This window comes from Manacus candei, unplaced genomic scaffold, assembly GCF_025592945.1.
Source record: "Manacus candei isolate 608988 ecotype Guabito, Panama unplaced genomic scaffold, ASM2559294v1 h1tg000076l, whole genome shotgun sequence".
Classification (NCBI taxonomy): Eukaryota; Metazoa; Chordata; class Aves; order Passeriformes; family Pipridae; genus Manacus; species Manacus candei.
Window position 1 is genome coordinate 3,348,421 of NW_026138124.1, and position 25,768 is coordinate 3,374,188.

General features: G+C 54.9%; 3 protein-coding genes and 1 non-coding gene across 4 annotated transcripts; 2 read left to right on the plus strand and 2 right to left on the minus strand.

Annotated features, from left to right (window-relative positions):
* Window positions 1-751: 751 nt before the first annotated feature.
* TRNAE-CUC (transfer RNA glutamic acid (anticodon CUC)) lies at window positions 752-823 on the minus strand. Its single transcript has one exon. It is a non-coding gene; the product is annotated as a tRNA-Glu (tRNA).
* Window positions 824-4,513: 3,690 nt separating this feature from the next.
* Window positions 4,514-6,490, plus strand: LOC127480921 (C-C motif chemokine 5-like). The gene is made up of 3 exons (XM_051809626.1): window positions 4,514-4,796; window positions 5,277-5,388; window positions 5,857-6,490. The coding sequence occupies exons 1-3, from the start codon at window positions 4,724-4,726 to the stop codon at window positions 5,942-5,944; spliced, it is 273 nt and encodes a 90-aa protein (XP_051665586.1). The 5' UTR covers window positions 4,514-4,723; the 3' UTR covers window positions 5,945-6,490.
* Window positions 6,491-11,611: 5,121 nt separating this feature from the next.
* On the minus strand, window positions 11,612-14,092 carry LOC127480923 (C-C motif chemokine 4-like). Its single transcript, XM_051809629.1, has 3 exons — window positions 13,902-14,092; window positions 12,969-13,080; window positions 11,612-12,073 (listed from the first exon to the last, which is right to left on the minus strand). Exons 1-3 carry the CDS (start codon window positions 13,972-13,974, stop codon window positions 11,986-11,988), a joined length of 273 nt encoding a protein of 90 aa, XP_051665589.1. The 5' UTR covers window positions 13,975-14,092; the 3' UTR covers window positions 11,612-11,985.
* Window positions 14,093-23,436: 9,344 nt separating this feature from the next.
* LOC127480922 (C-C motif chemokine 4 homolog) lies at window positions 23,437-25,222 on the plus strand. Its single transcript, XM_051809628.1, has 3 exons — window positions 23,437-23,630; window positions 24,171-24,285; window positions 24,845-25,222. Exons 1-3 carry the CDS (start codon window positions 23,561-23,563, stop codon window positions 24,930-24,932), a joined length of 273 nt encoding a protein of 90 aa, XP_051665588.1. The 5' UTR covers window positions 23,437-23,560; the 3' UTR covers window positions 24,933-25,222.
* Window positions 25,223-25,768: the final 546 nt, after the last annotated feature.

The following is a 25,768-nucleotide window of genomic DNA, read 5'->3' on the forward strand; positions in this document are numbered from 1 at the left end:
TGGCCAGACATTAATGTCTTAAACACAGTGTTTAGAGAGATAAGGAGGAAGGCCAATTAGAAGTAGATCCTGTGGAGATGAGGTAATTTTTTTTTGTCCTGCTAATTACCTCCCTTCCCATGATGATGACACCAGATTGGCACAACAAAACAGGGACCAAAAGAGGCCAAACAGGGACAAAGAGCATCATGGCATTAGAAGGGGCTCCATAAACCATCAAAGACCCCAAAAGCACCCCCAGACTCATTTGCACAGTGTCACATCAGACAGTGTAAAACTCCTCCCCAGAGGAGGTGTCAGGGCATTCCCACGTAAGCCAGAATATGTAGAACCCTTGCAACCCTTTACTGCTCTCTACATCCATGTCACCCTGCTCCCTATGGCAGTGTCACCCTGCTCTGTACATCCATGTCACCCTGCCCCCACATCCATGTCACCCTGATCCCTATGGCAGTGTCACCCTGCTCCCTACATCCATGTCATCCTGCTCCCTATGGTATGGTCACCTGCTCCCTATAACCCACCACAGGCTCATGGCTGCCCTTCTCCGGGGTCTTTTTCCACTTGGAGGTGCAGCCTGATGGCACTGGGAGGACAGGAGGCTCCTGCCAACCCCCAAAATTCGTCCCACCCTGACCCAGCCCCATGTCCTGGGTGTGGGAGCTCCTGAACCTCGCACTGAACTGAACCCCAGGAGCTGCTCCAGGGCTGTGCAGACATCCAAGAAAAGACTGGGAGCTGCAGAAGCCCCTTCCCTGGCTGGGAATCGAACCCAGGCCGTGGCAGTGAGAGTGCCAAATCCTGACCACTAGACCACCAGGGATGGGTGGTGACCAGGGATGAATTACCACTGACAAGGATGAGTGGCCACCACCAGGGATCAGTGGCCACCAACAGGATGACCTGCTGGTAGCATCAAGCAAGCCCTGAAGAGACAGGGACACTTGGTCCCACCTCTGCAGGCCTGGGAAGCAGGAGGTGGTTATGCTGGGACCAATCACCACCAAAGGCAGTTTTGGGGAAGGCAGTGATGGCAAATGGTTCAAGAAAAGGCATAGCATCCTCTGGGGGTTCACCAGGGAGGTTCAGCCCTGCTGCTGCTGGATCATGGACTCCCTTGGGGCTGCTCTACATTGCCAGGCTCATGTGACACACACACACCGGGCACAGGTGATCCAGCACCATGTTCACAACAATCCTGACTCCCAGTGCGGTCCCAGAGCTTCCCCAAAGTCACCTCAGGAGGAAAACAATGTGTAGGTGCAGAATGACTGTCAGCAGAGCCTTCCCTGGGTGAGGGAAACAGGTCTGAGCCCTGGCACTGGGTTGGGAGTGTGTCTGGAGTCCCCATTCCTGCTGGTTTTGAGGTAACAATGTTGGCAGGTTTTTTTTTCCAGGAGAAAGGAGCAGGCTGGAACCATCTTTTGGTACATAATCAGGAGCTGTGAGGAGCAGGTGATCAGTAGGTGATCCTGGTTTCCAGATAGTCCTCTGAGGGAGCAAGGATTTCTGCCTTCCTTTAACCCACAGAAGGAAAATAAAGAGGTTTCCTGATGAACAGGAAGGTGGAAGGGGCTGGAAATGGCCCCCTGACTCCCCAGGGATTTGGTACCAGCATGGGCAGCAGACAGGGCACTGCAGAGCCCCAGATCCCTGCCCAGGACAAGGAGCCCAAGGGAGAGCCCAGGGCTCAAGGGGACAGTGCAGGTGTCACCTGTCCCTGCCCCGCGGGCTGTGTGCAGGGAGGAGACCCCCAGAAGGGAGCACGGGGGGTTTCCAGAGGGGATGTCCCTGGGGCAGGGCTCCTCAGCAGGTGGATGAAGTGGAGGTGAGTGGAAAGGCTCCAGGAACGCTTCCCGAGCAGGACGGCAGAGGGCCCGGTGCTCCTCGGATGCTCGTGCGTGGCTGGGAGGGGAAGCAAACGGACAGAGAGAAAAATCCCTCTGGTTTTCGCAGAGTGGGGAAACCTCCCCTGTGCCTTGCCTTGTCCCGTGACGCTGCCAAAAAACGGGCAGTGTAGCTCCTCTCTCCGTCTGAGAGCAAACCCTACCACGGTGCCCTTTCCCGCAGCCCTTCCATGACCTGCTCTGGGGTCCCAGTGGGATCTCTGGCATCCTGCTCCCTGCGGTGCCCTGGTCTCTTCCCAGGTTTCCCTGCAGTGCCTGGTGGATCCCAGCTGCCACCTTTGCCAACACCTTTCCCTGGGGAGCTGCAGCGCAGGGAGCAGGAGAGGGCAAAGGGAAGCCGCGGCAGCTTTGGGGGAGTGCAGAGCAGGAGGAGGAGGAGGAGAGCGGGGAGGAGGGTCACCCTCCCACAGGAGCCGGCCTGGAGCAAGGACAGAGCCGCGGTGGATGGGCTGAGGCTCGGGCATCATTTCCAAGGCTCGGGCATCTCTGCCGCGAGGGTCAGGGCTTGAAGAACGAGCCTCCAAAAAACCCCTGCACAGGGCAAACCCACCCCCGGGCGAGGGGCACGGGGATTGTGCCATCCCGCAGGGATGTCGGGAGCGGCAGGAGGGAGATGTGCGGGGCTGAGGCGCGGCCGCTCCGCGCTTGCAGAGCCGCAGTTCGATGTCACGGTTTCGGTCGCCTTTCGGAGCCGTGACAGAGCTGAGCTGCGGTCGGGGGAGCGTTTGTGTCTCCCTGTGGTTTCTTAGATCTCGATGGGGCCCTGTCAGATGTTATGTCACAGGCAGTTCCTCCGTCTGCCGGCGGATCCGGGCGCAGCAAACAGGTTAGTTCCCGTGTCCCACGGCAGGACAGGCTCCGTCTGGGATGGGAGGGGAGCCACTGCCACCCACCAAATGCAACCAGGAGGTGACACAGCCCAGGAGCTGCGTGTTGGAGCCCAGGAGTGTGCAGGGCCACATGCTGAGGCAGGTGGGGATCACATAAAAACTCACTTTCTACAGGCACTGTTCCTTGGAAAGAGAAGTCCCAGCCTCAGGATGAGCCTTGGGGCAGCAGGGACAAGGCTCAGCTCCAAATGCAATTGCTGCTGTGGTGAGGAGATGAGGGGGAGACCTGTGGGCTTGCTGTGCACCCCTACATGGGTGTGGAGCACCAACAAATTAGCCAATCCAACAGGATAATTGCAGTTCTGGAGTATGTGCAGCGTGGGAGTAGCACTAAATAACCCCCCTCCCCATCTCCAACAGTGGGAGAATCCCTTGGCTTATTCCAGCTGAGCTTTAGTCCCTTGCAAAGCCTGAGCACCTGCAGCCTGTTGCTGTGCTGCTCCCAAGTGCCACCACCAGGTATCTGTGACAACTTTGTGGTGTCGGGCAGGTGGTTCATCTCCAGCTCCTGCTCATGAGGGATGGAGTCCCTCAGTGTCCCCAGGACACCACCAGCCCCAGCCCCAGCCCTGGGAGGATAGGTTAGAAAAGCCATGGGCATTTGTTCCTGGCACAGCCCTGGAGACCCTCCTGCAGCACCCCATGGGGACACCACGGGGAAGGGGACATTGTGGGGAGGCAGATCCAACACACCCAGACACTGGGAGGTCTCTGAGTGCCCCACACAGACACACGAGGTGTGCTGGGGAGGAGGGTGGGAGCAGAGCAGCCCTGCAGTCCCTGGTACAGCCCTGGGGCCCCGGGGCAGTGAGGAAATCCCGGGAACACGAGCTCATGGTGCCTCATGAGCAGCAGCTGGGCTGGCACTGGGTGGGAAAACACCCCAAGGAACCACAGTGAGCTGGCAAACTGGGGGCCTGTTGCCAAGGAGAGAGAGGTGGCAAAAGGGGAAATGCTCCCTGGGGCATCCAGGGGAACCCATCTTGTCATGGCCAAGGCAGTGCCAGGGGCCTCTGGGCAGACACACCATGACTGGGCACAAGGGACTGAGGTCTCTGGCACAAGAGCTGGTCCCTCTCCACTCCCCGGGCAGGGGAAGCTCCTGCTCTGCCCTCTGCACCCCACCCTGTACCAAACCCACACTGGCACTTGGAGAAGATGCAATTTGTAGAGCCAGCCCTTGGAGTTGGGATTCCCAGGCACTTCCCTCAGTGGGGGTGTTAGGAGGGGGTTGGGTGCCCTGAGCTCCACACTGGAAGCTCAGCATTGAGGGCTTTGTGCTTTATGGTGCCAAGATTGCCAGCCTAGACCTACAGCCAGTCTCCAGGGTGCCAGCCACCCTTGCTGCCTGCACAGGCAGCACAACCGAGTGTTCCTGCTGCCCACGCTGCCCACACTGTCCCCCTGCATCCACCTTGGACACCTCCCACCCACACCACTGGAGCAGGGACCCCCTGGCTGGACCTGCACTGTCCACAGGCCATTTGGAAGGTCTCAGCACCCTTGTCCTCCCTGCCTGGGTGCCTGACTGAGCCGAGGTCCTCCAGGTGCTCCAGGGAGGATGCTGAGATCAGTTTGATAAGCTCAGCTCTCCTGCTGGATGATCGAAGTGTGAACCTGCTGCTCGAGGCTGATTTCATATCCTGTCTTAGTCAGTGGGTGCTGATTTTCTCAGACTTACCTCCCCTCACACCAAGGCTATTCTGGTACTTTCTAGACCAGCTGCTTCCTCTTTTTTTCAGTATTTTGGAGGCAAAGGTGCCGTGACATCAGCTTTTGGAAATTCCGAGTGTTTGATTTGATATCTGACTGACAGGGCTGGCCACTGTCCCTATAAAAGCAAGAGTTGAGCCAGCACCTCACACCAGGCACAGGAGGAACCTGCTCTAGTCCTGCCTCTGCCCCTGCAGCTCATCTCTTTCCAGGATGAAGGTCTCCACCCTTTGCCTCTCCATCATCCTCGTCGCTGCCCTCCTGTCTCAGGTGTCTCCTGCTCCATGTGAGTACAGCATCCCTCTGCTCTCTTGGGGTGGATTTTTGCTCTAACCACCTGTAATTTTGGAGCAGAACTGGAAAAAAAAACAGCTGCAAAGGTTGGAAACCTGTGTGGATATCTTCCCCTGCTTTAGTGGCACTGGTTTTCCCGTCTAACATCCTTTTACCTTAGGGATGAATTTTACTGGCATCAAAGTTTTCAGGTTTCATCTCCCCTGATTTTTTTGCTGGACTTTAAAATTGATCCCAGGGTAACCAAAGGGATTTTTATCATGGGAATTAAGTATAAGACATTTAAGAACCTGTCCCAGCAATGGCATTAATGAAGCTTTGGTGTTCACAGCAATTTCTTGCTGATTTTCTGGGGAGACAGGAGGAGGAGAAGTGGCTGCCCAGGTGATTAAGGGGTTTGCCCATGCTCTCAGCTGGGGAATGTGCATTTATTGAGTGGTGGTCTCAGGCTGGATTTCCTGATCTCTTCCAGTGGGGTCTGACACCACTATCTGCTGCTTTGGCTACACCCCACGGAAGCTGCCCCAGAATCATGTGAAGGAATATTTCTACACCAGCAGCAAGTGCCCTCAGCCAGCAGTTGTGTGAGTACCAGCTCCTGCTCGGGGCTCTCAGGGAAGCTTCTGCCAGCCTCTGGGCTTCCCATCCAATGGGACCAGGAGCAGGGTGGGGTGAGATCCCACACCTGGAGGAAGGGAATGGAGCAGCCACCCAGGTCCCCTGCGCAGTGTGTGAGCCCTCACCCTCCTCAGCTGAGACATAAGTGGTCCCTTGGTCTCCCTGGACAGTCCTGGTGCTGGGAATAAGGCATGGGAAGGAGGTGAGGAGCCAGCAGGACTTTGCAGTGGTGATGAGCCCAATGCACAGAACGTTCCACGCTGCATCCAGGCTCACCTCTGCATTGGAACATCCAAGAATGGGGGGTTCTCAAAAGGGACCTTGATCCCCGCCTGCCCCCTGGGTTTTAGCAGCTCCCTGATGCTTGGGGCTTTGTGGGAGATGATCCAAAGAGGTGACCCAGGTCCCTCATGGTCCATTTTCTGCCTTGGCAGGTTCATCACCCAGAAGAACCGGGAGGTCTGTGCCAACCCTGGTGCCAGGTGGGTGAAGGAATACGTGGACAGCCTGGAGCTGCACTGAGCCCTGGGAGCTCAGAATTCCTGCCAGTCCACCTGGCAGAGCTTGGCACACACCTAGAAACGCTGCTGCTGAGCACCAGCACCTGCTGAGCCACCTTGGAACCCCTGAAGTTCCTTTTGCCTTGCAAAGGGGTCGTTTATCCACGATGATTCAGCCCCCCTTGGGACAGCTGTGCTGCTGGGGACCTCCTGCCCTTGCAGACCCATCTTGGTGTCTCCTGCTGGGTGACCTGTGGCTAAACTGAGCCCCCCTTGTGCCTCCACTGCTAGAATGGGAGGGGAATTTCACCCCCAGAGCTCTTTGTGGGTAATGGTCTGTTGGAATTAGGTCTGAGTGCTGTCAGCTAAACCCAGGCAGGGTTCTAAAGCCGTGTGAGTTTTGTCATGGCTCAGTAGATGCTGTGGGTAAGATCTGTCTCCCTGGGGGAGGAAGTGGTACCCTGGTTACTTACAGGATGCTTGTTGTGGAACCACAATGTTCAGCCTTGTTCTCAAACCTCTGTCTCTTGCCAATGCCAAAGAATAAAGTTGTTTTCTCTCTGTCTCAGCTCTGGTTGTTCCCCTCCTGCTTGGAAAATGGGGCCAGTAGGACCCCACTACAACTATCTGGGGAAGAACCCCAACTTCCCAGCTGGAAGTGCCTCAGCCTCCTTAGCCCTAAAAGCCTTCCCTTCTGCCTGGCCTCCTGCTCTTGGAGCAGCACCATCCCAGCACCTCCCAGCACTGTCCCTTCCCAGCCCCTGCTCTGATGTGGAGACAGAACTTTCCCCCAGCCCTTCCCCTTTCCTTTCCCCCATATCATAGCCAAGGCTGGGATCTGGTGGGGCTTTCCCACTGCTTTCCAGCCAGGACCACACCCCCAAGCACAGGCTCCTCTGGGAATGCAGCCTGAGCCAGGCTCAGCTCTGGGGATGATGCTCCATTAGTGTTTCATTTCAAGACAGGCACGAATTCCCTTCTGCTCTGCAGCTTCTTGGGGTAGGAAGCCTGAATTCGGTTTAAAAAAAGCCCAAGAGACGTTTTGCACCAAGTAAAACCAACAAAGGCACTTTATCAGCCTGTGGTTGCCATTTAGAACTGGCTGATAACTTTGTGGGTAGAGAACGAAACTGCTGGTCCCCCCTCCCTGTGCTGAGGCTCTGCAGGGCCACGGGGACTGCTCGGGGTTGTCTCCATCAGAGTTTGGCTAAAGCAAAAGCCCAGAAGCTTTTGTATCGCCCCTTGGCCAAGAGTGTCCCACCTGGCAGCTTGTGCAGGTCAAGTCTTCACCTCCCAGGACGTTTTCCACCCTTTTCCACTCCATCAAACCCCAGAGCAATTCCTCAGGCCCTCCTCGTTTCCAGCAATAAATGACCCCCCTCAATTAGGGCCAAGCAAACCAGCAGAAAAAAAAATGTCCATAAAACAACCCCAAGCCCTGTTGGTGTCACGATGGTCTGCAGATGTTCAGGCTGTCTCCTGATCCCTCCTTGCTCATCACCAGCTCTGCTGTTAATTAAGCAGCATTTCCTGATGCAGTTCCTTTTTGAGAGCCTCAAAGTCTCTATTTCTAGCAGGACCCAAGGCCTGCAGGGTGGGCAGGGTGGGAGCTCAGAGGGAAGGGAGAGGGTCAAGGTTCTATTTTACATCCCTGCAAAGCAGCTCTGTGGCAGAGGGGACCCTGGGACACAGCCTGGCAGTGCTGTGGAGGGAAGCAGGGAAGGGATCAGCCACGTCTCCCTGAGCAGGAAAATAATCAGCCAGTGCTGGTGTTGGTTTGTTTTCACATCGTGGTTATTTGAGCACTTCACAGAGAGCTTTTAAGCACAGTTACCCCTCAATTATAGGGGGGAAACTGAGGCACGAGGCCACCTTTGCAGGGTCAGGCTGGGTCAGAGGGGCTGAGGGAACCAGCACCCCCCATGAGGGCCACAGGTCCCACCTTGCTGCTCACAAACAAGAGGAAATCAGCCCACGACACCAAAATAGTTCCTTTGGAAGAACCTGGGCTAGCCCTGAGCTCCCAGAGCACTGGGGGACCAGGCAGGGGTGGCCATGGCAGCACATCCCCAAAATATTCACAGATGCCTTCACCCAGCCAGAGCCTGGGGCAGGGCAGACCTGGCAGTTCTCCTGGTGGTGGAGAAACACCGATGGGAAAACTCATGGTGGGGAAGGAATGCACCAGGGCTGGGGAGTGTCCTCTGTGTGATCTCTGTCTGGGGTGAGACAGCCAGCCCAGGGGAGGTGCTGGGACACCAGAGAAGGTCCCTGGTCAGACCAGGCTCTGCCTCAACTCACTGGTGGCTCCAGCGGGGAGGAGAAGGGCCACAGACCACAGACCCCAGTGGCCACTGTGGAGCCTGTGGTTGGTGGCCCCTGGGCAGGCACTGCCTGGGTGCTGCCCTACTGCACACTGAGCTCAGCTGGGAGCTCTTCCTCACCTGTGCTGGGGTCCTGCACCCCACAGGACACTGGGAACACCCTCTCATCCTCCCTCCACAGGGCTCACCCCATCATCAGTGTGGGAAGGTCCTTCTCAGCCATCTCCTCACCACTGGAAGTCATCTCTCCTCTCCAGGACTGAGCCATGGCCAATCCCAGATAACACTCCAGCCTGTCCCACTCTTGGTGCCAAGACAGAGAAGGATTTATGGGGCAGAGCCAAAGGCTTCCTGCCCGTGCAGGAGCCCATCCCCACAGAGCTGCTGCACCTGCTGGGGGGGTACAAACAGTCCTTCACGTGCTTCCTGCAAAACTTCTGCCAAGGGGATGTGAATCAGCCTGTTCCTCAGGCATTCCAGGTCCATCACGAGCCTTTCTTCCTCCAGGAGAGAAAAAAAAACAACCCAAGGACAGAGGTTCTGCACAAAAAGGGGTGTCAGGCACAGCTGCCCAGGGCAGGGGTGGAGTCCCCATCCCTGGAGGGGTTTAACAGACTTGTGGATGTGGCACTTGGGGACGTGGGGTCAGTGGTGGCCTTGGCAGAGCTGGGGGAACAGTTGGACTCAACTATCCTAGAGGTCTTTCCCAACCTGAATGATGCTGTGATTCCAGGTGAATTCACCAGGAGCAGAGCAGGATTGGGAAGGGAAGGCAGCAACAAGGGGAGAAACAAGACTGAAGCAGAGAGACAAGTTCCCATCAGGAGCTCGGCAGCCACACAACCCATGTTTGTGCTTAGCACTGCTCCATCCAGCCCCCACTTTCCACAGGGAAGCACCAGTGCTGGGACATATAAATGGGTGGGTTTAGGAGAAAGGATTCTTGAGGAACGTGGAGCTGCTGGACTGTGATCAGTGCAGGTTAGAAAGACAGAAATCAGGGAGGCTGAGGCCAAGTCCAAACCATCAGCTGCCCAAGAGTGGTAGGGGGAGGCCGTGTCAGGATGTTCCTGATGGATTTGGGAGCAGGGACCAGCAGGGAGACAATGCAGATATTGGGTCTGAGGGTCTCCACAGCTCCTCTCTCTTCCCAGGGCTTCTCTGAGTGAAGCTGGGAGAGAGGGGAGAGCCACAGGATTCCTGCTCTCAAATAGACCAGAGAGAACCAGACCACCCAGTGCTTTACCCATGGCAGCATGAGGGTCTCCAGACCTTCTGGTGCCTCTGCCACGGCAGGCACTGAAGGAAAAGCCCTCTGAGTGCAACACTTGGAAACCGAAACCAGAAAGGCTGGAGAGGGAAATTCCCACAAGTGCCTGGGCACACGGCCAGGGGCTGTCTGGAGAGGAGCCAGCTCTGCAGCACAGAGTCCTCCAGCCTCTCCAGCCTGGGCCTGGGATAAACCCCAGACACCCCCTGAATTCCCTTTCTCCCAGTCATCCATCCTCCATCCCCTCTCAGGGTCCCGTTAGCAGGACTATTTGGGGCTCCTGCAGCACCAAACTCGGGGTCAGGGAGGTCTCAGGGGTAGAGGAGCCCCCCAGCACCCCCATCCCGGGCTCTTTGCCTGCTCCTGTCCATCCACCCCCCATGCAGGGACCACTCTGCTCCCACGTTTCACTGGGAAGCCCCGCTCAGAATACACCTCCCTGAGGATTTTCACCTCTCCATATGGTCCCCCAGCCCAGAACCATCTCCTGGGACACAACCTGGTGCTGGGCAGGGCTGCCCTTCCCTGGGATGCTGCTCCTTGCATGTCCACGAGCCCTCCTGCCTGCAGCAGCTTCCCAGCCTGGAAAACACAGGACTGAAGAGAAGTCACAAGACAACATGAAGGTGCTTTCCCAACCTCAGAGTTGCCAAATCTGATCTGTAGCTGCAGGGGGGGGAAAAAATAAACACTGAGAAAAAGCATTTTTTTGCCTTAGGAAGAAAACCAGGATGAAGGCCAGGCCAAGGCCAGCTCTGGACTGTGCTGGGGGGGCATTTGAGGGGGGACTGTAAGAAAGATGGGGACAAACTTTTTAGTTGCTGGAGGACAAGGGGAAATGGTTTCAAACTGAAGGAGGTCAGTTTAGGCTGGATACAAGGAAGAAATTGTTCCCTGGAAGGGTGGTGGGACACTGGCACAGGTTGCCAGAGAAGCTGTGGCTGCCCCATCCCTGGAAGTGTCCAAGGCCAGGTTGGACAGGGCTTGGAGCAACCTGGGCTAGTGGAAGGTGTAGGAGTGGGAAAAGATGATCTTTAAGGTCTCTTCCAACCCAAATCCTTCTGGGGTTTCTCAGAGTGCAGGAGCTGAGGAGCACTGAATGATCCCAAGGGACAAGCTGTGCCCAGCACTGTGCTTCCCTCCTTGGGACCTGCTTCTTCCCATTCACATTCCCATGGAAAGCTGCATGCTGAAAACAACTCCAGCAGGTTTGTTGCTGGTTGTTTCACCCCTGCAGCACAGCTGACCCCTTCCCTTTGTTTTACAGGTGGGAAAGTGAGGAACAACCCCTAGTGGGGTGGTCAGAATGAAGGCTGGGGTTCCCTGCCCCTCTCCAGGCAGCAGTGCCAGGCTCAGCACCACTGCCAGGGTGGTGGGCAGAGATGGGGTGATGTGTCACAGGAACAGTGAGGAGAGACTGGAGGCCTCTGACAGTGCATGGGTGGGTGCCTGAGGTGGGAATCTGCTGCTTAACTGGCAGCACTGGCAGGCAGGGCAGGGAATTGCCTGGTACAAGGAGCTCATGAGCCCCCCTGATACCTGCCAGCACCTCCATCCCCTCTGCTTCCCTTGTATGAGCCTCTCTCCCTGCTTCCCCCCCAAAAACTGGCAGGGTTTTACCTCTTGCAGCACCACATCCCGTCACCACCCCACTGCACACCCAGGGACCAGTTTGAGGTGGGGTGTGTGGGGCTGGGAGCAGCAAGGGAGGGTATGGGACGTGCCTGAGGTGTGTGGAGAGCAGAGTCATGTATGTAAAAGTCCCACATGTGGGCACAAACACATCTAATTGTGGAGAGGATGTGGGAAGTGGGGGTGCATGTGATCTCAGAGGACATTCACAGGTCTGCAGGATGGAAACTTTATGGGTTTGCCTCAAACCATTTCCCATCTTCACATGTCACAGAGAGGCTGCAGAGAGGCTCAGGGAGGCATTCTGTCTGTGCTGTAACACCACAGAGAGGCACAGAAAAGGAAAAAAGCAGAGGTTTTGTCCAAATTCTTTATTCTCCAGAATCATGAGTTCACGTGTGCAAACCAGGGCCACTCATCATCTAATATTGGGTCACCATCCTATAAATATCCTCCCTGTCACCCTCCCATAAAAAAAAAAAAAGCACTGCCTACCCCATATGATAATTTCATAAATAATTTACTGTAACTTCAACACAACAAATAATAATATAATTTCAAATAACATAACAAAGGTGCAGCCCCCTGGGCCTCGCCAGGCCACCAGTGGAGGGTCAGGGCAGAGGGATGAGGTCACAGCCCAGTCTGTGGAAGCTCAGGGTGAGCAGCAGCAACCCCAACAACACGAGGTGTCCTGGGGAGCCCTTCCAGCAGTCCCTTGGAGACACCTGCAGATGCCGTGGGCTCCTGCAGCTCCCGTTGTCCCTGCTCCATGGCCGGGGCTCGGGATGAGGTGATTTGTGCAGGACAGCAGCTCCACTTGCCATCCTGCCCGGCTCAGTTCTGCTCCAAGCTCTGCAGGTACCTCCGGACCCAGGTGTCACTGGGATTGGCACAGACCTGGTGGCCCCTCCTTGTGACGAACCTGTGGAACAGGATGGGACACGTCAGGCCTCGGCTCCGCCCTGCTTCCCAGGACAGCCTGGATCCCAGATTCGGGGCATTGCAAGAGGTTTTCCCCCCTGTCCCGAGCTGATTCTGGCTGTGATTCTCCGCCCCTCCCACCCCTTTTCCCACGCTGCCTCCTCGACTCCTGTGGGAACATCCCTGGGTGTCCCTGTTGCCTAAAATCAAAGAAATCTTTTTCTGGACAATGTGAGTATAGAAAGGTAAAAAACCATCTCTTTAATGAGTTGTCTTAGGTGCACAAAGATGGCCTATGTACACCCACACACACAGGTTTTACAAACTTACAGCATCATCTAATTAGAATATCTAACTAATATCCCTCATGGGGATGCACCCAGCACAAAAACTGTCCATGTCCCACAGGCACAACTCCCAGATTTGAGCTGGTGATCCCAAGACACCCACAAAAGCCTTCATCAGTTCTCTCTGTCCTGCCTTGACCATTTTCAGGGATTTTGGGCCCTCTTGGATAGTTTTGACTCTCTTCAGTCGAGCGATGTGCCTGCCGTGTCCCGTTCTAAGAACATTTTATACAGATGAAATGTTCTCTGCCTTGCTACAACCTTCGTCCATCGGGATTCTCGACAAGAAATATGAAACACCATTTCAGGAACCTAATTCACAGGCACTTAGCTGAAGTGCTGAAAGAGTTATACTAAACTCCATGTAACCTAGATTTTAAGGAGCATCCCCAGCAGTCCCTGTGCCAGCCCTTTTCCCTTGGGGTTCGCCTCTCCCTGCTCTGTTCCTGCAGACCCCCCCCGTGCCCACAGCCACCCTGCAGGGCTGGTCACCCCCAGGGTGGCTGTCCCTGCCCTGTCCCTGCCCTGTGCCAGCCCAGGGTCACTCACACAATGCCTGGGTGGGGGCAGCTGGTTCTGGTGCTGTAGTGACGCAGGATTCGGTCCCGGGGCAGCTCGTGGCGAGTGAACTTGAAACAGCAGATGGGGAGGTCAGGCCCAACTGGAAGAGGCAAAGAGACAAACAGTGTGAGCACTGGGAGCCGTGCTGGTGGGGGAGGGAGAGGGGAATTAGAGAACAACTCAAATTAAATGGATGTTGGGGATCACCTGGGCCAAAGCCAGGAGGTATCAGGTACTGCAGGAGATTCCCACCCTGCCAGTGCTCAGAGCTTCGCTTCCCTACCTCCCCCAGACCCAGGGCAGAGGCTGAAATCCCTCAGCTCTAATCAGGAATAAGTACTCTGAGCCCAGGGTTGATGGACAGATGGATGGATGATGGATAAATGGATGGATGGATGAATGGAGGATGGGTCTGTAAGAAAGATGGGGACAAACTTTTTAGTTGCTCTAGGACAAGGGGGGGGTGGTTTTAAAATAAGTGAGGTCAGTTTAGGTTGGATTCAAGGAAGACATTATTCCCTGGGAGGGTGGTGAGACACTGGCACAGACTGCCCAGAGAAGCTGTGGCTGCTTCTGGATCCCTGGAAGTGTCCAAGGCCAGGTTGGATGGGGCTTGGAGCAACCTGGGCTAGTGGAAGGTGTCCCTGCCCATGGCAGGGGGTAGAAAAAGATGACCTTTAAGGTCCCTTCCAACCCAAATCCTTCTCAGATTTCTCAGAGTGCTGATGGATGGATGGATGGATGGATGGATGGATGGATTTTTTAATCCCAGGGTTCCTACAAGCAGCTGATCTCTGCACAGAGCAGACAGTGGCACCAATGCTGATAAATTCCCAGTTTTCTGCCAGGGGATCCCAAAGGAGAAATAACAGCAAAGGTTCAGATCTGTTCTTCCTTCACAAATGAAAAAGCAGGACTCACCTGGGCCAGAGAAAGTTTGGGAGAAGGAGGCTGCAAGGAGGAAAAGAGCCAGAACAGCTGCAAAGACCTTCATCTTTCCTGTGAGGGTGAGGGATGTCAGAGCAGGACCAAAACCTCTGGAAGATGCAGCTCCGTCTGAAGCAGCTGGAATCTGCTCCCTTTTAAAAGGAGCTTGGAGAACTCGAAATGGAAAGTCCGGGATGATGATAAAGGATGACACGAAAGTGAAATAGCTGAAGGGAATTAGAGGGAATGAAAAGAAAGCCAGGAATAATGGGATATAGTGGAGCCAAGTATGTGAGCTCTGACTCAGCGCTGGTTCTGGAGTTATTCAAATCGAAAGGAAACTAACTGTGCCAGGTGGCCTGGCCACAAAGAGGAGAACGGGTTCTCTGGACTGCAGGAAGGGGTTTTCCCTGTGAGGCTCTATAGGGAAAGGCTCAGTGTTTGCAGAAGATTATGCAACTCTGGAAAAAAACCAAACCGAGCGACAGCTCTCGTGCCGTTATGTGGCGGGTGCTTATCAGAGGCTGCCTGTGGAGCTCAGAGGTGGCTGGACTGAGGGACCTGTGCTTCCCAAAACGCTCTGCCTGGCCCCCCCAGACCAACAGTGCTTGGGTTAACACGGGTCAGCAGGGAGCTGAGGCTGGAGACACCCCTGGAATTCACCCTGGAATTCACTGGACCCGGCCCAGTCCCTGCTCAGTGGCTGTCCAGGACCATGTTCAGGTGGGCTGTGAGACTCTACAGCCTCTCTGGGCAGCCTGTTTTGTTGTTCAATAAAATTTTATCTGGTGTTTAAATGGAATTTCTTGCTGCCTTTTGTCCTGTCAGTGGCCACTGAGAAGTGTTGGGGTCCATCTACTTTTACCCCCCACACACATGGGTAAGATCCCCCTGAGCCTTCTCTTCCCCAGGCTGAACTGTCCCAGCTCTGTCAGCATTTTCTCCTTGGAGAGGTGCTCCTGCCCCTTCATCATCTCCATGGCCTTTTGTTGGACTCTTTCCAGTATGTCCACGTACTGGGGAGCCCAGAACTGGACCCAGCACTCCAGGAGGGGCCTCAGCAGTGCTGAGCAGAGGGGAAGGGTCACCTCCCTTGATCTGCTGGCAATGCTCCTCCTCAGGCATCCCAGGAACCTGTTGGACTTTGGGTGCCAAGGGCATTTTGCTGATGATGCCCAGCCTGGTGTCCACCAGGAGCCCTGGGGCCTTTTGCTTTCCAGCTGGTTGGCACTGGCATATCCTGGGGGTGCCTGGGGGTGTTCCTCCCCAGGGAGAGGACTCTGCACTTCTCCTGTTGAACTTCATGAGGTTTTTGTCAGCCCATTTCTCCAGCCTGACGAGGTTTCTATGCATGTCACATGAGCCAATACGGACAGGACAAGGGGGAACAGCTTTAAACTAAAAAAGAAAAGATTTAGGTTAAATATTAGGAAGGAATTGTTCCCTGTGAGGGTGGGGAGGCCCTGGCACAGGTTGCCCAGAGAAGCTGTGGCTGCCCCTGGATCCCTGGAAGTGTCCAAGGCCAGGTTGGACAGGGCTTGGAGCAACCTGGGATAGCGGGAGGCATCCCTGCCATGGCAGGGGGTGGAATGGGATGGGCTTTAAGATCTCCTTGAACCCAAAACATTCCATGATTCTGTGAAGGCAGCATGTCCTTGCAGTGTACCAGCCCCTCCTGCCAGCTTTGTGTCCCCTGCCAGCTCGCTTAGGGTGCACTTTGTCCCATCAGTCAGGTCATAAGGATATAAAAGAATCCCCAGTATCGATCCCTGGGATTCCCTGCTGCTGCCTGGCCTCCAGCTGGACTTTGTGCCACAGGTCACAACCCTCCAGCCCATTCCCAGCCTCTCTCACTGGTGTTTATCTAACCCACACTTCACCAGCTTGCCCTCAACAGTCCCAGGCATCCCAAAGGGCAGGATCTCACCTGGGAGCAGGGAGTTCACTGGAAGAAGGGATTTGCCAAACCTGAGGCACTTTGCCAGCCTGAACTGCTCCATGCAAAGGATGCCTTGAGTTGAAGATGAATTTCTGGCTAAAGAGGTGAGAAGCAAGTGCTGGAGAACCCCCCTGGCATGGGAGAGACTTTCAAGTCTCAGCTCGGGGCAACTCCTGCCTGGGGAGCAGGGAGGGGGTGAGCTGGGCTTCCTGATGTTCTGCCACATTCTGGGGGTGCAGTCAAAGACCCTCCACTGCAGGGAGGGTTCTCAGGCCTGTGGTTGGGTCTCCTGAGCTTGGATTTTCACCCCCAGAAGCCCAAACTCCATGCTCAGCTACCCTGGGGCTGCACATGAGAGCAGTGGAGACACCAACCTTCATAAACTGGCTCGTCCCCAGCAGGGACTGAAAGGAGAAGGTTCAAGGCCTCCAAGACAGGTGATGGTCTGTTCCTTCCCACACTTACCCCACAGGGAGGATCTCTTTTGCATTCCTCCTTCCTCTCATGGTCTTACATCCCTGTGGAAGGCTGCAGGCTCAACCTCAGCTGGGCAGAGACCTCAGCAGAGTGGCCAAGTGTGTGCTTTTAGTGGGGACAAATGCCCTGTAAGTCCTGACATGGATATCAGGGAAGGTGTTGGATTTTTCTGGATTCACAACAAGCCCTGGCAGGACCAGCTCTTCATTCCCTGGGTAAGTCTGAGCAGCTCTGGGCAGAACAAGCTCCGGCTTTTGGCCAAATTACGGAACGAAACCAAATTATGGCTTTTTGCCATGGAAATAAATCATGCAGAAACCAAGAGTGGGAGTTTTCTGTTCCTCTGTGCTCACAACTCTCGTGTCAGTGTGTGCTCGGGGAAGTGACAAACACCAGCACTGCAGCAACAGGGTGACACAGGCTGTGGCTGCACAGAGACACAGCTGTGGCTGCCACCAGCCAGGGACAGCTTTGATCATGGGAACTTCACACCTTCTGCTCCCCTGCAAGGCTGAACCACGGGGCTGATGGTGTGTGTAGAGCACCAGGGCAGGCAGGGGGGATGTGACCTGCAGCTCTGTCCTCCACCTGGAAGCATTGGGATGGTCAGTGAGAGGGAAGAAACCATCCCTGGCTGCTGAATGTGGTGAAGCTGGAGCAGGAGGAGGAGGAGGAGGCTGCAAAGAGCTGCTGCAGCTGCACCCCTCGGCTGTGTGGTGGCACGGAGCAGTTTGTGCCCACAGAGCTGCCCTTTGTCACTGAGATGTTGTTTCCCCCGGAGCGCTGAGAAGCCTCCTGGAAGGGGGGGGCTCCTCCTCCCCCAGCCCCAGGGCTCCAGCTTTGATCCAGCCCGGGATGGCCCTGAGCATTTCCCCCTCGCTGACCTCCAAAGCCACTTTCTGGTTTCGGTTTGCTGCTTCCGAGCGCTGGTTTTCGCTTCTCTGGCAAATCCCAGAGCTCTCTGCTATTGCAGTTCCTGCAGCTCAAGCGTTCCTGAGCTGACCCCTCTCAAGTTTCCTTTATTATTCCTGGAAACGAGCCATTTTTTTAGCACTTCAGCCCCACCCAGGCTGGGCTGCGAGGTTTGTTTTGGTGCAGGCAGGGGAGAAGTGGAAAGCTGAAATTATTCAAAGAGGGAGACTGGAGGGAAGGACGTTGTGGGGGTGCTGTGCCCTCACCCCCTGGGGTATAAACGGTGACAAGGATTAACCCAGAGGCTTTTGGGACTCCTTCAGGTCCCCCTGAAATCCTGCCCTTGCCAAGAGCCATAAAGCCCACACCCCCAGGGCAGGGGGATGCAGGGCACTTGGGTGGGTGATGCTGAGGGTTGTCCCCAGGCTGAGGGGGGGCTTTGTCTGCCTTCCCCTGGGATACAGCTCACCCTCCCAGCCCTGGCACTGAAGGGTCTTGGAGCACAGAAGGAGTATGAATTCACCCCTGACACTTCCCACAGCCATTTGCTCCTCCTGCCCAGAAGCCCACGAGCAGATGTGAGCTCTGGGGAGTGAGGTGCCCATAAGGCCACAGGTGGACACTCTGGGTTGTGGGGTGCTCCACGTGGGAGACGCTGATGGTCTCACCCAGGGCAGAGATGAGGTGCTCTGAGGGTCACAGCACTGTCCCTCTGCTCACAGCCTGGGGAGAAGTGATCCCTGACCAAGCCAAGTCCCTCCACTGCCACTCATAAACCAACACCACCTCCCTGCACGGTCCCCAGGGGATGCAGGAGCCCACATGGGGAGGCTGAGGGGCTGTGGAGGGATGCAGGAGGGCCTGTGGAGGGATGCAGGAGGGGCTGGGGGGCTGTGGGGGGATGCAGGAGAGGCTGTGGGCTCTGGAGGGGTGCAGAAGGGGCTGTGGGGATGTGGAAGGGTGCAGGAGAGGCTGAGGGGCTGTGAGGGGATGCAGGAGAGAATGAGGGGCTGTGGGGGGATGCAGGAGGGGCTGTGGGGCTGTGGAGGGAGGCAGGAGGGGCTGTGGGAGGATGCAGGAGAGGCTGTGGGACTGTGGTGGGGTACAGGAGAGGCTGTGGGGCTGTGAGGGGATGCAGGACAGGCTGAAGGGCTGTGGGGGGATGCAGGAGAGGCTGTGGGGGGATGCAGGAGAGGCTGTCAGGCTGTGGAGGGGTGCAGGAGGGGCTGTGGGGCTGTGGAGGGGTGCAGGAGAGGCTGTCAGGCTGCGGAGGGGTGCAGGAGAGACTGTGGGGATGGGGGGGGGTGCAGGAGGGGTTGAGGGGCTGTGGCACACTGGCAAGTGCTGCCAGAGCTCCCTGAGCCCTTTCCTCTGCCCCGGGGGATGTGGGTGCCAGGCACAGCCCGTGCTGACCAGGACAGCCAGACAATGGCCCCTTTGAAGGCCACAAACCCATCTGGGGTGGCCAAACCCTCCACAGCACAGGGCCAGGCCCTGCACTTCAGAGAGACGCTGCAGAGCTCCCCAGCCTCCAACCAGCCCCAACCTCCAACCAGCCCCACTCATGGGAAGTGGTTTTACAGCTCTGCACAGATCAAGAGGCCAGTAAACATCTGTGTGTGCCCACGGGGTTTACTGGCAGCTGGAAAGTCACCCCTCCCTTGGGAGCTCCAACCCCCCCCAGTGACACAGCCCTGCCTGCAGAGAGGGGCCAAACCAGCCCTGGGCACTTGGGGGGCTGAAGGGGGGCTGAGGGCCATCGGTCTCCATCCCTGGAGGGGTTTAACAGACGTGTGGATGTGGCACTTGGGGACATGGGTCAGTGGTGGGCTTGGCAGTGCCAGGGGAACAGTTGGACTCGATGATCTCAGAGGGTTTTTCCAGCCTTCATGATTCCATGAAGCCATAGTTAGGGAAGTCCTCCAGCCTGGCAATGGCCCTGGCACAAGCTTAAAGGTCGCCTCTGCTCTGAGCCCCCTCGGTGAGGAGGGGAAGGTTGTTCTCAGCCACCCCTGAAGCACCCCTGGGGTGCAGTGACCACCCTGTGCTCCCCTGGCTGCCTGCACCCATCCCACCAAACCCCCAGAGAGCTGCACTCCAGGAGCACCAAGGAAAATGAAAACAATCAACTTGTGTCTTGCTTATTTTCCTTTTTCCTCTGCTACGATGAGCAGACAAGTCCCAGTGGGTTCATTTAAAAACTGGGTTTGGTTTTCAAAAAAATCCCAAAATTATTTGGGTTGGAAAGGAACTTAAAGCCCATCCAGAAGCACAGCCCCACAGCCAGTCCCTAAAGCTCAAAAATTCCTAAAATCCGAGTTTTCTTTGTTTTGTCCTTTCATGCCAAGGATTTGGAGCAAGGAGGTTTTTTTTTTTTTCACTTTAATTTGCTTTGAAATGCTGTACACTTCATCCTTTTTGATGTGTTTTGCTTCCAAGAAAAGGCCAGGAGAGGTCTGAGGCATCAGCCACCAGAAAGAACTGTGTTCCCTGGGGTGTGCTTTTTCCAGACTGGGAAAAGTCTTTCTGGGGGAGGATGGAACCTCTGACAAGATACACATTTCTTATCAGCTCTGAGCAACTTCCTGCCCTGACATGACTTCAGGGTTTCCTCTGGAATGCAGCCAGAGGTGACCAGCACTGCTCATGCCACCAGCCAAGGTGGTCCTGCTCTCCCCCTGCCCCTCCATGCTGGAGACAGACAGTCCCCAGTCACTCCCACAGGCACAGGGTCCCACTGGAGCCCTTTCTGGGACATGACATCATCTGAAAAACCCCAACATTTCTCCACCTATGTCAAGAATGGGGGGGGGGTGAAATTCCTGGGTGCTGGCACAAAGCCACTGGTGCTGGAGCTGGGCAGGAGGGAGGCAGCTGCAGGAAATGATGGGTCTTGTCTTAGAGGCAGTTTCTGAACTCAGGACCTTTTTAATTACTTCCTTTTCTGAGCTAATCCCAATTCCTCCTCATTAAACCCTGCTAGAAATAGCACCTTACATCAGCCAGTCTCACCAGTTTTTTCCAGGTTCCCCTTTCATTCAAGATGGAGAATTTCCCCATTTCTGCTGTCACTGAGTCTATTTTGGGCATTTGCTTTCCTTAGCACTTTCTCCTGGGATTTTTTTTGAAGGGACTTGGAGAAAACCTCTTTGTGTAAATCAGAGCAGCATCAGCCAGACTCCTTCAAATCCCACTGACTCCAAACAGTGCCTGCTGAGTCAGGAATCCTGAAACCACTGGAGCCAAGATGGGAAAACTCCCCTCTCATGCCACAGTTTTGCCCTGCAATGAACTTAATCCCCCTGGAGATGCTCCAGCCCACTTTGCCCACTCCTCCATGGCCATCTTCATGTCTCAAGGGTAGGATGGTTCTTCATCCAAAACACACCCAACCTCTCTTCCTAAAAAAAGGGGAAGAGCTGGAAGAGGTGACTCTGTCATTTCATCATGACTGGAATGTGGGGAGTGGGTAAGGAAACATTTTTTAGGAATGTGTTGTGACATCCCAGGGCATCACTGACATGACTGTAACCTCCCACCTCTATCCAGCTGGTAGAGTGAGGGCTTTGCTCAGATTTCTAAGGAAAAATTAGATTCCTCGAGAACCTGGCTCTGGGATTATTTTTTGCTTTCAGCAGTAGTAAAGTTTCAGCCCTTCCCAGTCCCCTGTAAAACAAATTGTCTAAACTAAACTGACTCAGCTGAATTAAGGAATTTTTTTGTTTTTATTAGCTAAAAAAATGATCCCTGTGAGTCTGAAATAGTTTGGCATCTTCTTGGTAGGAAAGGGATGAAGGCAGGAAGGTGTCCAGCTGCCTGAGAGGGGAAATCTTTCACTGGAAACATTTGAATAATCGCTGCAGATTTCCAACTAATTCCTCTGTTTTCACAGGACTCATCTTTTATCAGACAGGTCTCATCTTTATTTCCTCCCCATAAATGGAGTTTTGGGCAGGAGCAGATGGCTGGAGGAGGTGGATCCGGAGACATGACCCACGAATTCTTGAAGGCACAATCACAGGGAACAGCTCAGAGCTCTTACGTACTTCCACAACTGCATTCCCTGGGCAGCCAGCCGGGATCCAAGGGAGCTGGAGCTCACTCACAGACGGCTCCTGGTCCAGCTGGAACAGTCAGAACGCCAAGTTCCCACCTCCTGCCTGGCCAGGAGCCCTCCTCATCCTCCTGGGATAGCTGGGAACAGGCAGCATGACGAGTGGAGTGAGGGAATGGGATCTGGAGGGATGAGTGAACCTGTGAGGTGCCTGTGCAGAGGGAAGGATGGAGAGGGGGCCGTGGTGTGTCCAGGAAGGTGATGCCCAACTTGGCAAGAGCCACATTTGCTCCATGGGACTAATCTGCCTGGGTGAGGGGCATCACCACAGGTCCCACCAGGAACCTCCCTGAGGGTGGGACATCCCTGGGACTGCTCCTGTGCAAGTCCAAGGTGGCCTTGTCCTCCAGACCCCTTTCTGGCTGTGTGGAGCACAGCAGTTCTCCTGCCTGGAGCACAGCAGTTCTCCTGCCTGGAGCACAGCAGTTATCCCTCATGGAGCAGAGAATTATCCTGCCTGGAGCACAGCAGTTCTCCTGCCTGGAGCACAGCAGTTATCCTGCCTGGAGCACAGCAGCTATTCCTCATGGAGCAGAGCAGTTCTCCTGCCTGGAGCAGAGCAGTTCTCCTGCCTGGAGCAGAGCAGTTATCCTGCCTGGAGCAGAGAATTATCCTGCCTGGAGCACAGCAGTTATCCTGCCTGGAACAGAGCAGTTATCCCTCATGGAGCCAACCAGCCATGGCTGCTGGAGGGCTGTGCCCACCATGCAGTGTTGGAGGATATTTGGAAAACACCGGGTTATTTCCAGAAGGTTCCTGGGGCAGGGGCTGGAGCCTTTAATAGAAAGAGGATGAGTCAGTGCCCAGCACTGTGGGGAGGGTGCAGAGGTGCTGCTGGTGAGGTTGGGTTGCTCCACTTGACGTTATAATCCTTCCACTGGAAGCATCCCCCAAGACATCACCACTTGATGCCTTGAAAATAAAATGGAGTCACATCCCAGGAGCGCCTGCTTCCCTCTGGAGAACACATATCCTTCTAGGAACATCTCATTACAGCTGGAGGGCCCCCAGCTCTTCCCAGAGCATTCATCACCTCCCTGCCAGGCCTTCCCTCTCCTCCTCAGGGACAGAGGGGAATCTGTTAGACCTCCATGGCACTCTGTGCAGGCTGGTGGCTTCTTCCCAGTGAACCATCCCTGTCTCAGCCCAGGGAGAGCTGTGAGCTCTTACCCTCTCCCATATGATGTGCTACTTCCCCTTGTCATGACAATTTTCTGCTGAGATAGGATACTCTTTTCTTCCCAAAATCCCAGTTTCTGCTCATGGCCTCAGCCCAGTTACTCTGCTCCTGATCTCCTGATCTTCAGAAGCAGTGTCTCCTTCCTCACCCTGCTACTGGAGCTCCTTCTGCCTCATCCTCAGGGTCACAAAGTCCCCAAACATCTTTTGGCTCTCTGCAGCCCCAAGGCTAAGAATGAAAGGCCTCACCTACCAGTAGCCCTTGAAATTTAACTGTCTAATCCAAATTGGTCATTCAGGGTCTCTTTATAGGACCTGGAGTGCAACGGGCACTTCCAGGAGATAACACCCCATCTCAGCTCTCTCCCTTCCCTTAAATTTGAGGAAATTTGAGTGCTTCAACTCTGGGATTCCTGTCTCATGCTCACCACTACCTGTGCTGGTGCCTGCAGTGCTGTCACAGCTGCAGGACATGCCCTGAGTCACCTCCAGCTCTGTGGAACACGTACAGGGCACTGGTGACAGCTCCCATCTCCTGCTCCCGGGGTGGTGTGTGAGGGAAGCAGTCCATGGTAAAGGACCTTTTCCAGTCCCACAGCCCATTTTTCCCTAACCAGCCTCATCCTATTGATGCCCTTCTGCCCAGCTCTGTCCTTTGGGCTACTCAGGCAGGTTGGGCAACAGGGGACTTGACAAATGCAGGAACCTCCACAGAGGAACTTCTTGCTAAGGGACAGGCATGAAAGAAGCAGAAATAGCCACAGTCACTGTTTCATATCCTGTGTCACTGGGGAGGCACTGAATCAAGGGGGGAGCTTCACTCTTCCGGGGCTGGGGCTGCTCTGTTCCATCACGGGACTGCACCACGAGTGGACTCTCCTCTGGGGGAAATTCCATCATGCCTACGTAAGGCTCCACATGGACCTCTCGCCCCATAAATTGAGGGGCTGGTGACCGTCTCAGCATCAGCCAGAAAAGAGGCTTTCAAGCTCCCCTTGCCTGCTGAGCTCCAGCCACCACTTCTCTGCTGACATGAAGGTCTCCGTGGTTGCCCTCGCCGTCCTCGTCGCCGCCTTCTGCTACCAGAGCTCTGCTGCACCATGTAAGTCCAGGGGCTCCCCATCCTCCCTCCATGGGGACAGGAGAGATGTCCCTGCTGGGACAGAGTCCCTTCTGCCAGCACTTCCACCCTGGGTCCCTCCCCATGTTGTCAGACCATCCTCAGGCCGGTGCTCCAGGGTCATGGGGGCTCTCCTGCCCCGGGAAAGGCACAGCTCAAAGACCATTAGGGTAAAACCTAAACCCTGATTTACCCTTTTTGGGGTAAAAGAGGGTTAAAACCACAACCACACCCCCACACAGTGCTGCAGAGGTCAGTGGTGCTGTGCAGGGCACCCTGAGGAGGGCTGAGGGTGGCCAGGTTTGGGCTGGAAGATGTTGCCTGGTGACACGGGCTCTGTCAGTGCCAGTTCAGGGTGAAGCCAACAGGGAAAAAACTGAAGGAAGAATTAAAAAGGCCTCTCCTTTTCCCTTCTTCTTCCATGTCATCCCTACTCCCCAGAGCCAGGGATGTGGGATCCCAGCTCCCTGGCCCTGCTCCCCACCCCTTGCCCCTGCTGATGATTGTCTTTGCCCTCCACAGTTGGCTCCGACCCCCCGACCTCCTGCTGCTTCTCCTACTTCTCCCGGCAGCTGCCCCGGAGCTTCGTGGTGGATTATTATGAGACCAACAGCCAGTGCCCCCAGCCAGGCGTTGTGTAAGTCCCCTCCTCAGGGCAGGGGGGGATTTGGGATGACGATCCAGGGAGGGAAACACCCCTTTTCCAAAGACAGGGAGTGGAGGCTGGGGGAGACAAGAAGTACAAGGTGATGCTCTGTGGGTTTAAAGCACAGAAGTCTCACCCTGGTCCTGCTCTACCACTTTGAAGACTTAACTGGTGTGGATGGGCACAGTATCCTCATCCCATCCTTGGGAGAGGCTGGAATTGGGCAGGGCTCTTGTTCTGTCCCTGGAATCCCCTGCTGGGATGGAAACCAAAAGAGAGTAAATTTAGATAAGACATTAGGAAGAAACTCTTCCCTGTGAGGGTGGGGAGGCCCTGGCACAGGTTGCCCAGAGAAGCTGTGGCTGCCCCTGGATCCCTGGAAGTGTCCAAGGCCAGGGCCTTGAACCTGGGCTAGTGGGAAGGTGTTCCAGTCCAAGTCAGGGAGTGGAATGAGATGATCTTTAAGGTCCCTTCCAACCCAGCCCATTCCATGATCCTGTGATTCCCCATTCATTCTCCCACCAAAAACTGACCTCTCTGCACCCCACAGGTTTATCACCAAGAAGGGCCGGCAAGTCTGTGCCAACCCCGAGCAGGAGTGGGTCCAGCAGTACATGAACGACCTGGAGCTGAACTGAGGTCCTGCCCAGATCCTGCTCCGTGTCCTGGCGAGCACGACCCAGCTGTGGCTGCATCAGAAATGCTTCAGTGCCCTTTAGAGCTACCTGAGAAACTGAAAACGTTCCAGAATCCAACTTAATGTTTTCCTATTTAATTTTTTATAGGGGAGGGATCAGGTGCAATAACTCCAAGCTAAACAAGAATTTTATTTAATAGATGTATTTTTTTAATGCGGACTCGGGTTGTACGTTCTGTATTTAATTAATTGTACTTTTGGCATAATATTCAATCCAGATTTCAATAAATAAATATTTTTGTAAGAACTCTCTGTCTTTGCCTCTATTACAACCCTTTGGGATGACAGTAGCTGACATTATCATAGTGGCAACATGTTCTTTATTTCCTTTTCCACGCTGTCAAAACTCCCACAAGCTTTCCCTGTCTGAACGTCCTGTTTTGCAAAATAAGACAAGAAAAACCATGAAGGAGGAGGTGTGAGAAAGGCTCAGATTACAGTCAGGTAGCTTGGCTCACACTTTTTAGAAAGCATTTAATCACCACTCATTATGACAACCGGGAGCTCGTTAAATTCCATCCCTGGCCCCATTATAATCAATTAAAACATTACCTTTAGGGCCTGAAATTTAACACATTGGTTGGTTTAGGGAAAGCTTTCTGAGAGCTGCAGCTAAAATGGATCAGCTATTCCCAGAGCTGAGGGTGGAAAAAATACGTTTCCCCGCGAGATTTTCAGAACTATTTCATTTAGCTCTCATTTACCTGGGACATGAGGCTTGGCAGATATTCCCTCTCAGGAGAAAAGGTGTTTTTTCTCTGTGCCCCCAAAACCTGC